The 14,653-nt window shown below is 36.4% G+C and overlaps 1 protein-coding gene across 1 annotated transcript in view; it reads right to left on the bottom strand.

Moving 5' to 3' along the window:
• The window catches only part of DCLK2 (doublecortin like kinase 2), a gene marked incomplete at its 5' end in the record, with an annotated part of 43,906 nt that extends 30,219 nt beyond the window's left edge, over window positions 1-13,687 (bottom strand). The window contains 4 exons of the mRNA XM_010168875.1: window positions 5,959-6,053; window positions 9,636-9,686; window positions 11,027-11,128; window positions 13,585-13,687. Coding sequence (XP_010167177.1) covers window positions 5,959-6,053; window positions 9,636-9,686; window positions 11,027-11,128; window positions 13,585-13,687 — 351 coding nt within the window. The remainder of the gene's footprint in view (window positions 1-5,958; window positions 6,054-9,635; window positions 9,687-11,026; window positions 11,129-13,584) is intronic.
• Between the last annotated feature and the right edge of the window lie 966 nt (window positions 13,688-14,653).

The following is a 14,653-nucleotide window of genomic DNA, read 5'->3' as shown; positions in this document are numbered from 1 at the left end:
GACATAAGAAAGTAATCCCAGACAACTAGACATCTAGTGGAATTTTATTTTTTTGTCTCATGAGAGTGTGAGGAAGGATCCACAGATATAAACCCATATTCTCTTGAAGTGAAATGGTACCTTAGCTGACAAACCTTTGCCCTCAGGATTAGCTTAAGTGCCCATGACAAATGGTTGTGCAAACAGTTGGGGCTTGTTTTTTCATACTGAAGGAAATACCTTCTTACATAAAGAAATACTTCTTGGCAGCTACATGGGATGGTGCCTTCTAAAGCACTCATCTAAAGTTCTCCTGTGTTTGTCCTTCGTGCCTGTCTGGACAGAAATGAAGGACTTTTGCCATCAGGTTGCTAGGCATACAAAGGTCCTGTGTACATTGTCCTGTACACATATGTGCAAGTGCTTCTTTGACTTCAATCAGACCTCCTATGGTTGCTCAACATCTTCATAGTATGTCCAAGATGCACTAAACATGCTGCCCTTGTCCTCCAGCACATTCATAAAGTGCTGAAGAGACTCTGAACTGTATGGTACACATGTACACATATGTAGGCACACCCACAGACCCTTATGTCTGGAAAACTGGAAACATGGGACCCCTAAACAAACATTGTTTATTACTATTTTGATCCTGTAATATCCTCAAAGAGCATCTAGCCAAACTTGGAAAAAATATGTCTAATATTGTTAACTTTTCCTTGAGTTCTGATCTGGCATTGCTGTAGTAACCTTTCATTTGAAGGCTAAGAAGAGAATGTGAACTCTCATACCTTCAGAGAAACTCCTTGATATTCTCAAAGAAGCTTCCTCTGTCTTTACGAAAACATTCAAATTGGTGATGAATCTAACTAACTGTAGACTATGAATATTTTGGTGAAATTGTGAATTAAATGTTTGCAGAAGTATTCTCTGAAATCTGGGGACACTTTTATAGTGTATATATAATTCATCCTGAAAGACTGCAGTAAGAAAGGGTTAAAAGATATTCCAAACATAAATGAAATGTTATTTATATAATCAGTATTTTCAGTGAGATGTTGTTAGTATTTATTATAAGCCTTAATAGTAACATAGTCTGTAAGACAGAAACTTCATATTTTTTAAGTGATACTTAAACACTGCTAGTAACTCAACTATACTGAGAAGCTAGTTGTAACAATACAAAAGCCAGTTAGAATGTAGTGATTTTGTTACCGTTAATTTGAGCATACATCATGGTATGAAATACAGAGATAATGTCATGCTTTTTGTTGCACTGCTCTGGAAACACTGAAGAACCACATAAAGATTTACCCTTTTTCTAAAGAGATTTTGAGTTGCATCATGTGACAAAGCATTTAGCAAACTGAATTAGTGAATGGACTTGACACCAAGTGCAACACCTCAGTTCTCCTACCAGTACAAATTAGCCAACTCTTTTTATCCACTGTATGAGTTTGAAAGATGCTGAACTCTAAATTCAACAAAGGCAGAATTCCTCTAAGAACTGCTATTGCACCTGTGTCACTAGGTTGGTATATTGGGTCTGGCTGAGGTGGAGTTAATTTTCCCCATAGCAGCCCTCAGAATGCTGTGTTTTGTATTAGTAGCTAGAAAGGTGTTGATAACACACTAGTGCTTTGGTTACTGGTGAGCAATGTTAGCACAGTATCAAGGCTCTCTCTCCAACATTTTTCCCCCTCACCAGTAGGCTGGGGGTGGGCAAGATCTTGGGAGGGCACAGAGCCAGGACAGCTGACCCAAACTGACCAAAGGAATATCCCATGACATCTGGTCAGCAATAAAAACTAAAAGAAAGGAAGAGGAAGCAGGAGCATTCGTTATTTACAACGTTTGTCTTCCAGAGCAACTACTACACATACTGAGCCCTGCTTCCTGGAAAGTAGCTGGACATCACCTGCTGATGGGAAGTAGAGAATAAATCTTTTGTTTTCCTTTGCTGCCGTGTGCGGCCTTTGCTTTTGCTTTATTAAACTATCTTTATCTTGACCTGCAAGTTTTTCCTGTCTTATTTTCTCACCCCCTGTCCTGCTCAGAAGGGGAATAATCGAGTAGCTTGGTGGACACCTGGCATCTAGCCAAGGTTAACCCACCACAGTTGGATAATCACATGTAAATATTCTTAACACGTAACTAACAGAAGCACATGTGTACAAAACTGAAGAGATTTAAACCTTGATGAAGATAGGCACTAATCCTTCAAATCACTTAAGCACATGTTTAAGTACATTAACATCCTCACTGAAGTAAAAGGGACTACTCAATAGCTTAAAGTTAAGCAAGTACTTAAGTTATTTGTTGGATCAGATTTTAATGCCCTTTCACTTCGGTCATTTGGCCAATCAGTTGAAAAAGTAATACTGAGACAAATTCAAAAACAATGCAATTTAGCATAATTGGGATTCTAAGAAAGGCCTCAATTGTAAAGCTTCTTTATTTGTACAATTTTATTTTTTCTTTTACAAAGATGACAAGACTTTGTACTACTTACTTTTAAGACGGGACAATGAAATGCATCCAAGTAAGTTAAGGAAGTTATGACACCACTTTCCAAACTCTCATATTTAATCTAGTCTCTGAATGATTTTTATGGTATGGAATGTGCACAGTAACAGATGTACTGGAAGAGCTAAGAGTCAAAGAACCCCTAACAGCACTGCATAACTTGGGCATCGATAAATGCACACTTGGAACCAAAGAAAAAGATAAAACCTTCCAATTGTCTTCTGCCTACAGAACAGCAAAAAGACACCTATCAGTCAGTTGTCCTGTGCCACCTAATGCACTATTATCATTATTTCTTAATTCATGCACATATTTTTAATCTCTATGGAAAAGTTAATAGAAAATTAAGAAAAACTCAGCACATGTGCTCAAAAATTAATATTGTACAGAGTAGTAATTTACTTCATGCCCAAACTTGTTAACTTTTACATCTAAATCTTTACCTTGAAACAAACCCTCCGCAGAGTTAAATACTTTGTTACAGGTTAAAATTGTGACATTAAAATTAAAGAACTTTAAAAAGAATACATAGTAGCATGCAATTGGGTGTATGGTATCCATATTTATCACTTACTGGAATAAAGGCATTTATTTGGAGTTGTGGGAAAATTCTGTAGTGTTTACTATTCTCAAACCATAACATAAATTTCTTACTTTAATATAATCTCAGACTCCAGTACAATTTTTTAAAACACTTTTGTGAGACTGGTATGTTGGACAACAAACTGGCTTACTGTATGTACTGAAAAATTAATAACACAAGGGCACTCTGGTTGGAAGAGCTAAAAAAAAGGACAGAAGGACAGTCCTTCTCTTCAAAGATAAGCTGTTCACAGGAATGTTTCCTGTAAGGAGTTTTCTGTGCCTGAGTGTACCACGTCTGCTTATAAATTGTTGTGAAGCAGAAGGAATCCTTGGGGACTGAAGAGATTTCACTTTAACGGAAAAGTGGCATTCAGAGAATATGATGTAAGAATCAATGTCTGAGACTGAGAAAAAACTTGCTGTTGCAATCAGTATCTTTTGCAAGTTTACTGCCTTGATGACTAGTACTATCATTTAAGCTCTATGCTGATTGTCAACCTTCAAAAAGCTTAATCAGGTTCTAATCTACAGTCAAATATTTTATTTTGCTCTGGCTTTCCAAACAACACAGGTTTTAAGGTACAGTTCACGTGCAGCTGTTCTGATGGTCGCTCTTTACAGGAAACAGAAACATCAATCCTAATTTGTTCCCTTTCCTGTTGCCACAAGCTCATATAAAACCATTATTAAGTGTTGCTGTTTCATGCTCTATGAAAATAAACATATATTATTTCCACACTACAAATCAGGCAAGCATTTCCAAAACCAGAACATTCAGAAATATACTTTATTCTTTCGCTGTTTGCCATGGTATTTCTATCTACATTTTCATTCAGCTGTAGTCACGGCACCTTCTTTATACAAGCACAGGAAGTCAGACTACTTGTCTGCGCAGTGATGCAGTCTTAGCAGCAAGGAATTATTTAACAACAGGGAAAAGCAGTAATCTAAAAATAATAACATTGGTCCTTGCTTTCCCCTAGATTTTCCTCGTGGATCAATCCTGCAAAATAATAATGGATTTCTTGAAAGAATCTGGTTTTGCATAAAAGCATGCCTCCTTGTTACTCTTTTTAATGTTGATACTTCACCAAAGCAGTCATTTCTACTAGAACATAATCAAGAAACAAGGGTCACTGCACAGTCCACTTGATCCTTTTGGAATTTATCCTTAGATTCACCAGATAACTTTCCCTATCTTTAGTCTCAGAAGCACAGCTGGGATCCTCCTACTGAACAGATGCATCCTAATGGGATAAAACAAGAGGTACTCACTACTTTAGTAACACGTCAGGTCTGAGATGATTAATTTGTTTTTGCTGTTTTCTTTGGTCGTATAGGGATGAATTATTTGACACAAACCCCCATTAGTATCCAGCATCAATTAAATTCCAAAATGAGTAAGTACAACAGCCTACTTCAGTGAAATTGACAGTGAAGGGGAAAGAGGACATGTCCACTTCACTGAAAATTGCTTGTTACTATCAGAATTATCTCTATTGTAATAGAGCTTTAGTCAGCTAAAAGCAGACAAGACAGCGTGGGAAAAAAAAAATGAACCAAATTGTCTAGTTTCTAAACTTGTAATTTCATTAAAGAAAGACAAAAGAGCATTTGTTAAATATAGTGCAGACCAGCTGAGAGTCTCAAGTCCAATGATTTCGGTGTCCTCTACTGTAAGTTCTATAGCAGAGCTGTCCAGACAAATTTTAAGACACACAGTTCTAATTTTCAATGCCCAAACTATTACTGCTCTTGAAAATGCTTTATAGCGGAAAGGTACATCTATGTTGCTTTGGACAAAGAGAAGCTATGGGGTGGTACAGCTCAACAACATGAAGGCAGAGATCAACACTAAATTGCCTCAATGAACCAAACAACTAAAAATATATTAGAATTAAATAAATCAAAATATTTTCTCAGAATTATTACAGAAGCCTGGCAGAAACCAATGCCATACTCCTTGCAAAACAGACAAAGACTTGGTAACAATTAGCATGTTAAAACTCAAATCTAAATACTATTCAAGTCACATCCTTTAGCTGGTCTTTTAATTGAGAAAACAGTTTTCTATAGAATTATGCAGCCTCTTCACAACTGCTGTGTTCACCAATGGGAGCTATTACTTGATGAGAATAATCAGTGCGAATCACCCTGTGTGCTTCCAGAAAGGCTGCAGTTGATGATTTCACAAGAAAATTCTCCTTGATGGGAGGGCTGCACAAAGGCAGCAGTAAAATGCTCAGCTGTGCTCCAGACTGTTTCTTTTATTTTACCAAGAGGAAGGCAAAGAGCAGCCTCTAAGAACTGTAAACATTACCAATTTTTAAGTGGGAAAGGAAGAGAATTCTCTTGATACAACACAAAGGAAAATCTGTCAGACATCAGGCTGCTCCCAAAGGAACACCTCACACGCTTTCAGGCAGGAGACTGCATTAGGGGGTGAAATTGTGTGCCATGGACGAGGAAGGGTGCTTCACATGGAATTTTGGGCAATGCTACGTGACTATAAGGTATTCAAAAGAGGATACTACATTTATATAGGCTGTGTGAATATAAATTACTTGGAGGGCTTCTGCAGCTCATGAGACTATGGAAAATTTGGAGGGCAAATTGGTGTATTCAAGCCACCATCATCACCCTCAGTCTTTCCGAAGCCGAGAGTTGCATCCTGCCAATCAAAGACAAAATACAAAAATCTTACTTCAGATCACTTCTCCACTTCAACTCAAAAATCATACTAGCAAGGCCACCCTATAGAATTACAACTCTTTTTTTTTTTCCTTTTTCTTTTCTTCTTCAGCATCACTGCAATACATCATTCCATCAATAATGGAACTTAGGGTTTTTGATGGTTCTTGCACTTACCTTGAGTCCACGAAAGCTGCCTGGGCTTGTTGGTGAAGAACTGGAGGACTTTGTAGATTTGGGGGTGGACAATTGACTGCTTGGGGTTCCATTAACTGGCCAAAGTAATAAAAGAAAACAAATGAAAGAAAATATGAATAGAAGTAAAAAATCCTTACTTGCTTTTAAACATAACATATCTCTCTGAGAAGTTATCACTCAGTCTGCACACAAAGACCAAAACAGACTCCTCAGCATTTAGGAATAAATTATATGCTTGCATGCCACACAACTGCACCCCCAAAACTCAAGTGGCTGCATATGGGATCAAGAAAACACACAAATATTGTATTGTTATTCTAGAGATAAAAAAAGGCCTATTCTGTCCTTTGCCAGTGCAAGAGGTTTGGGCAAATAATTGTATCATTTATTGTGATATCACACAAAAAAATACAGAGAGAGAAAGTGTTCATAAAGACATTTGATCCTCCATCTCTCCTTTTTGGATCAATGCCTTACTTTCTAGGTAGAAGGTTTCACAGAACACAAGTTTTGTTTGTTTTTTTCAAGAAAAACAAACAAACAAAAGGAATGAGCTGTCTGGATTATGATGAACTTAAACAGTAGTTGAGAAAAATATTGATTTAGGGGAAAACAAAGTCCAACAAGGTAAAAGCTAGTAGATGATTTCTGAACTTCCAAAAAGGTCAAGTGTCTGTGAAAACATAAAATATCCCCCTTCTTAACTTCAAGTGTTCATTCATTTTAAGTCAGTTTACCAGAGAGACCTGATGAAACTTCTGTTGTATCTCTAGTGACTTGAATATAACTTAGGTCAGTCCTTATATTTTTCTGGGGAAAAAAACCCCAAACAAACAAACAAGAAAAACCCAAACAAACAAAACCAAAAAAACCCCAAACAACCAAACCGAATCCTGATGAATTTCATTATGCAGACAGAATAGCACACTGTTCATACAAAAATACGATACAACATAATATGATACATCATTATTTCCTCTCTGGCTAAACCTCATTTTTCCTAGGAGAAGAAAATACCAGGCAGAAATTTAAGAGATAAAAAGGTTTCATAGCTGATTCATGGTGAAGATTTATTTTTTTCAGAAAGAAAATGGCAAATAGAAAATCAGCTTCAAAGTAAACAACAGTTACACCTGCACATATCCTTTACACATTCAGAGGTCTGTCATGGGTTATGCATCACTTCTTAACTGGTGCTAATGGATTTATTTTACAAGTGTCTATTAATTTAGTACCCTAGCATCTTCTAAGTGCTGCAGATGCCTTCCAAGTACTATTTTTACAATCCGGGCCGTCCATTTGACAGTACGCCAGACTTGACTGCATTGCAACTTCCACAAATCCCTTTTTTTCACAAAAATCTCTCTCTGATGTGTGATGTTAAGAGATAACTAATTAGCATTTACCTAATAAGTCTGTCTTGAAGTCTGATGAATTTACATTCCGAGATCTGTTACAGCACTAAGGGCTTAGTCTTTTCTGTTAAAAGTATTCAGTATGTTTGGGATATTTTTGCCTTGACTCTAACAAGGGTTGCCTGGAAGAACAATAGGTGAATTACTTAAGTATTTTTTTAAGAAGCTAAAAGTATTTAGGAATATACAACCCTTCTATAGACTTCGTTTCATTGCTTTGTTTTAGATAACCTCCTTGAAACCTGGCATATCAATGCATCCTTGTTTTATAAAGAATTTGCAAGTCTGACAATGAAAAGGGCTAATGAATGCTATCTTACTGTTTTCTGCTTCTTGCATAAGCAATTTGCTCTAGCCATTAGGAAAAAATACTGAGCTGTAAAGTTCATGACCAAAAATGAGATACTTCAGTAGAAAAATTTTATTCCAAATGGCCAACTATTGCTACAGGAGAAGAAATTTTTGTTTCTTCACAAATTCTTTTTATATAGCTCACAGAAAGGCTACTATTCCCTAAACATGACCATTGAGGTCTACATTATAAGATACCCTTATCTGTCTCTACATCACCACCATCCTTTTAAGCACCGACAGAACCACTAAACTGTATCTGTGCAATTGGTTGTTAACATAGTCTTCTTCCCTCTCATAACTGTCTAAGGAAGAACATCCCAGCTTATGCTGACAGTACTCTTAGCTCTTTGCTAATATCTTAGATATGCCTGATGGACAAGGGTGGTGTTCCGAGCCAGGGGTGTGACTAGATGATGTACAGAGGTCCCTTAAAATTTTTGTCCTTCTATGATTCTACAACATATGGTACGTTCTGCAGAGGATCCTATTTAAAAGAGCTGTCTGTAAATACAGCTTTGCCAATGTCTTCTGAGATCCACTGCATGTGAGTTGGTGCAACAAGAGCTGCAACAATTAAAACCTGGAATTAGCCTTGTGTAGATGTAAAAATTTTGCATCTGTAGGGAGTCAGCCAACTGCTTGTACTGGTTTCAGCTGGGGCAGTTAATTTTCTTCTTAGTAGCTAGTATGGGGCCATGTTTTGGATTTGTGCTGAAAACAGCGTTGACAATGCAGAGATGTTTTCATTATTGCTGAGAAGTGCTTACACAGAGTCAAGGCCTTTTCTGCTTCTCACACCACCCCAAGAGTGAGGAGGTAGGGGGTCCACAAAATGTTGGGAGGAGACACAGCCGACCCCAACTGACCAAAGGGATATTCCACACCTTACGGCATCATGCTCAGCAATAAAACTAAGGGGGGCACGTGCTGCTCAGGGACTGGCAGAGCATCAGTCGGTTGGTGGTAAGCAATTGTTTTCCTTTGCACCACTTGTCTTTCTTTCTCTCTTATTTTCCTTGTCATTACAAATTATTATTATTATTATTATTTTATTTCAATTAATAAACTGGTTTTATCTCAATCAATGAGTTTTCTCACTTTTACCCTTCTAATTCTCTTCCCCCATCTCACTGAGGGGGGGAGTGTATGAGCAGCTGAGTGGTGCTTAGTTTCTTTTGACATGTATAGCAGTCTGAACATACAGAAAAAAAATTCTCTGTTGTTCTTTAAGTAGTACATATTAGGCTACAATTTTTTTAGCACATTGGAATGTTGAAAACTAAAAAACCTATGAATACCTTTAAAATTGTTAACTTCTAGTATAGTCCAAAGTCTCAACTTCTTTGCTAATCAAAATGAATGTTATTTGTTTTAGGGATACTTTAACTTTGAACTGAAGGTCCAAAGAGGTTTCTTAGTATTTTAGAACTTAGGCTGAAATAACACAAGAAAATAAAGGAAGGTAAGAAACTGCAAGTAAAATTAAAAAACATAATGTCTTTTTGCACTGCTTGTTTTCAGCAACTCTTACCCCTATCTTTTTGTGCTAGCTGAAATTTTCTACTACAATATGCTTTCAAATACACATACTAACATATTAGTTAGTAAGCTCCTCAGAATGCTCCTCTACTTGTCGTCAAAGTATACCTTTACAAATTCACCTGACACCATTAGCTGATGTCCAACAACTACAAAACAACACTTACATTATTTCACTCAAATGATCTATTTCAACAAAAAACCTAAACCCATTATGTCTCTGGTTCACCAAATGCAAAATGTGTGTTGCAAGCTTGAAAATATTCACAAATACAGTGAAGAGAATACAGGTAAATGGAGAGGGAGGAAACACACTAGTGATACACAGCCATAATAGTAATGGCTCACCTGGGGATTTTGATGAAGAATAAGCACTGGAGTAGTGGCCACCCCTCTTTACTGTACTCATATATTTGACACAAAGGAAAAAGACATTAAGGAAAGAAGTTATTAAACAGCTCTGAACATGCACGAAAGGAAGAAGGGTAAATAAAGACAAGTAAAGACAACATGAGAAAAACCGGCAAGTAAATAGGATAAATACAAGACACTTAAGGTAAATTTTTCAAATTAACCTAACCCAAGGGGTGTCCAAGTAGAAATAAGTCAGGAAATGGCAGCACTGATTTCTAAATACTTTGCATAAAATTAACTGTTGATAGATATTCCACACAATCTCACTGGAGTTAACAGGATTGCTTAAAATGTACATCAGTTGTGAAACTTGCCCTTCATGCTACATTTTTCTTTGTTGTTACTGCGATCCTTCTTTGCAGCTTTTCAGTTAAAGACTCAACCTTTATAAACAGATGATAAATATTCCATTTTGAAAGAACCCAAAGACATAAAATTACTTTAAGCAGCATCAATTAAGCAAAACAAATAATGGTATAGAAATGAGAATACAGAACATGTTGCAGTTTTGAATACACACACAGGAGATTACATGTATAGCTACATTCAAAACATAGCATCCTATATTTACATATTCAATGGTTTGATTTCAGGGCTAGTTCTCCAAGTCTAAGGGAAAAACAAAAATTAAGTTTTATTGTAGTTAGAAGTTAAACACAGAGGTAAAAAAAGGAAAAAACCAAGTTTCTCCTTTGTATTCATTTGTATAAAAGGGTCAATGGTTTGAACATACACTGTTTAGTTAAACTGCTGGCAAAACCACAATTTGAACCTTTCTTTGAAATTACAGGAAGCACAAGAGGAAGAAAAAAAATTTCTCTGTTAACAGGCAATAACATTCCAGAACATCTCCTAAAATTACTGGAAACAGCAAAATCCTGTATTTCCAACAATATTTGGCTTATAGAGGAGAAACCTTTCAAATTCAAAACACTTAAGGGTATACTCTAGTTCAATGAACATTAATTTAACTACACAACCATCCAGTAGTTAATAGTCTTCAAGAAAATCAAGTGCCATGCTGAAAACATATCCCAAGTGTACAATTAGCACAAATTATTCCAATGTTCATAAACTGAAACTTTTTGTACCTGTTAATTAAAAAATAGAAACCACATTTCTTCTCAGGATTCAAAAATAAATGCAAATTTTACTCTAAATTAGCACTAATTCTATAAGACAAACTGAAAAGAACACATTTTTTAATCTCAGAAAAGAAAGCATGGCACTTGTATTTCACATAGAGCCAACAGTTTTTTCACTCTATTAAACAAATTCTAACTTTCATGTATTTTATGTGTTCAGCTCTTTCCTGGAAGTAGTACCTGAGGCAGGTGATTTGCTTCGACGTGAAGGTCCTGGACTTTTGGACCCAGTATGCCTCATGCCAGATGATCGGGAATAAGAGGTCTTCATAACACGGCATTCTACAAAGCAAGCACATAGAGTTTTGACAACAGATCCATGTACAGGCCCACCTCCAAACACTGCTGTTGCTGTTTATTATCCAGAAAATGTACATCAGTATTTTCTAAACATGCTTGCCCAACGTGCATGAAACAAATTTATAAGAGCATCTCAGAACTTTAAGCTATAAACCATAAAACATATTTGAGCTACTCAAATGCTGTATGTAATACTCTGCATGTAATAATTCGTGATGTCTTGAAGCTGGATTATATCTATAATTCTAGTGTGTACCTAAGCACAGCTGAAAGAGTAAAGAAGTCAGCTGATGTCAAGATTCTTCTGATAATTCAGTAAATCCTGCACACCGTAATAGCAACTTCATATAGGGCAACTGCACAGCAAGCCCCATTTACCTTCTTTTGCAAGAAACTGATGTTGTGAACAATTTTTAAAGAGGTGAAAAATGTCTATTGTTTCCAAAAGGCTGAGACAATAGGTAACTGCCATTTACCTTCACCTATATATCATTAAATAAAGGACAACCTAAATAGGAAAGGAATCAACAGGTATACATGCATTAACATTTTGGAAACACTTTAATTCCTACAGTTAGCACCCACTGTAAATCACTTTCAATGGAATAATATACATTTCCCTCCTAATTTTGACCCTTGTTATTCATCACTATGATGTCAATACCATCATTATGATGCCATGTCACCATCAAAAATAGTAAGTAGAGCTGCACACCCTGCCAGTTAGGTCATGTTCTACTCTGTACCTAACCTGCTTTTCTCCATTAAGACCTGCAGAGTTATTAGAGGCTGAAGAGATAAATGGAGAAAAAAGACCTCCATCACTGGGTTCTCAAAAAGGAAACGAGCCAAATTAATCTGCACATGGCATAATAGGAAAAGCAAACTTACGTCCTTAAAATCTGCAAGGGAAATTATGATTTTGCCCAGACTGGGATTTGCAGTGTGAGTTAATATAACCATGCTCTTCCATTCCTACATAAGAATAAAATTATACCTTAGCTAGTCTAAAACTATGTTAAAAAAATACCCTTCTTGTCACCTCCACACTAGCTGAATCAACATAATCAGGCAGTTCTGGAAAAGTAGCATGCTGGCAATAACAACAGAATAGGAGCCAGCTGAATCCTCCATCCATCCAAATGTATGGACCAGTGATTAGATATACCTATACTTCTTGATATGACTAAAGATTCTGTAATGAAATTATGATGTTTGTAAAAATTAGAGAAACAGCAGGTGCTTTTGCTTTCAGTTACCCGAGAGCAAGACAACCCCCCCACCTCTTATTCACAACCTGTAGCTCCCCTCAAATAATCTTGATGATTCTTGCCAGGGCAAGTTTTCTTCACACAGATTAAATTTATTCATAAAAGAAAATCGGTGATTCTACAGCTGAAACAATATAGACAGAAAAAACGTATCTAGCAGGGCCTGTAGCAATAAGACAAAGGGTAATGGTTTTAAACTAAAAAAGGGTCTATTCAGACTAGATATAAGGAAGAAATTTTTTTATGATGAGGGTGGTGAAACATTGGAACAGCTTTCTTCGAGAGGCTGTAGATGCCACGTCCTGGGAAACATTCAGGCTCAGGCTGGATGAGGCACTGAGCAACCTGATCTAGTTGAAGATGTCCCTGCTCACTGCAGGGGAGTTGGAACTAGATGACCTTTAAAGGTCCCTTCCAACCCAAACCATTCTATGACTATGAACATGGAAGAAAAAAAACAAGATATACATGATTTGATATTCCAAGCCAATTCTAAAACTCCCTGGTAGAAATGAGTGCTTTTTCCTTGAACTTATATTGTAAATTTTCTCTATATAGAAAAAGAACTTTCATAAACAAGTTAAATTAATGATCTCTCAATAGCACACAGCATGGGCACAAAGTCACAGTTTCCCTCATGTCCTTCCCCACTCAACACCCCCTATAACGCACAATATAAACAGGCTCAACACTTGGTCTACAGCAGACAAGACTGGAATGTGTGAATTGTCTAGCAGGACATTTCAAGACCTGAAATGAGTGTGGTTACGTATGTGATTTTTCAAAAATCTTATGAAGACAGCGATAGGGAAATAGTCACAGATGTCAAAAGTGAACATTTTTACCAGATTTTATATCCATTATATCCATGACTGAACCTTTTAAAATCTAATGCTTTTTTCCATGTAACTTTACAGATAGGGTTTGTTTTCCAAAAAAAACAGATCAGGTTTATCAGTGCATTTGAACAGACTTTGAACAGTGCATTTGAACAGAATCCAGATGATGGTTTGGAAAAGTTTTTTAATCCATGGGAAAATATATTTCCATGTATATTTTCCTAAATCACACAACTTGTGGGGATTGAACAAGGGGGCAAGGGTGGGGAGGAGGAAGAGTTCTCAATGAAGTTAACTATTTCAGTGGGTTTAGGATGTGCATTCTTACCACTGTGATCCAAAACGAAGTCATCCTGAGCATACCGGTATTTCTCAGGTCCACATGCAATGAAGACATCATCATCTCCAAAGAAGTCCTGCAAGCATGTCACCTTGACAGCAAAATATACAAAGCAAAATAAACAAATGCAGTACTTCCAAATACTAAATCTTCAGTTAGTCAGCAACAATAAGTGTTTTCCTTTTCACAGTGATACCATAGTGTTCTTTTATAATGAAAGAAACACACCAGTTCACAAGTACTTCAGCTCTCCCAGTAGTGCAGGAAGCCTCAGGGTCAAGGATGTAAAATATGTTTGCCCCTCACCTCCAAAACCACCTTCTCTTACACTTAACATCTGTTTTTTTGCCTATAACTACACATGCATGCTGATGACCTTGACAAGACCAGCTATAAACACTGCTCAAATATCAAAGCTTCTTGTATTCTTACATTAATTGCTTATGGGAAAAATCTGTTGAGTTAAACGATTGCATCTACAACTTTATTTTTATGCCCTGAGGCATTTAATTTCCATTTTTAATGTCTTGATAAAAAAATAATTCCTCCTTTTATTAAAAGGTATTCCATATTTAAGAAAAAAGAAATATAAAGTCCCATGCATGCTCTTTGCAGTGCTGTCCTTAATTGTCCCAAGTAACAGTTACAATGTGTTTCAAGAAGGCTCAGTATATCAGAAAGAAGAATGTTTTATATGGTTTTTTAAAAACACAAAACCAAAGACCTTGAAAAAACCTCACTCCTCAAAAGTCAATAAAAGTCAGCTTGTAAAGGAGCAAGTGTCTACTTCAAAAACAATTAAAACAAAAAACGTCACAACAAGAAATCCCACCGAACTTATTCGAACTCCTTGTAAGAAAAAAAAAGTGTTTGCAGGTAGCAAGCTATTTTTAAAATGTAAACAGATTAAAATTCTACTGTATAATTGTTTCTCTTTTCTTTTTAACTTTGCACACATAAGTGAGGTCTAGGAATAAAAGCTATGTACAAGCTAAGAAAGTTAGAATCATTTGTTAAAACCATGTAATTAAAAAGGTAAAACAAAAACCTGCTTTTA

Source organism: Antrostomus carolinensis, unplaced genomic scaffold, assembly GCF_000700745.2.
Source record: "Antrostomus carolinensis isolate BGI_N321 unplaced genomic scaffold, ASM70074v2 scaffold7885, whole genome shotgun sequence".
NCBI classification, from domain to species: Eukaryota; Metazoa; Chordata; class Aves; order Caprimulgiformes; family Caprimulgidae; genus Antrostomus; species Antrostomus carolinensis.
The sequence above is the reverse complement of the archived record's forward strand: the minus strand, read 5'-3'. Positions and strand labels throughout refer to the sequence as shown.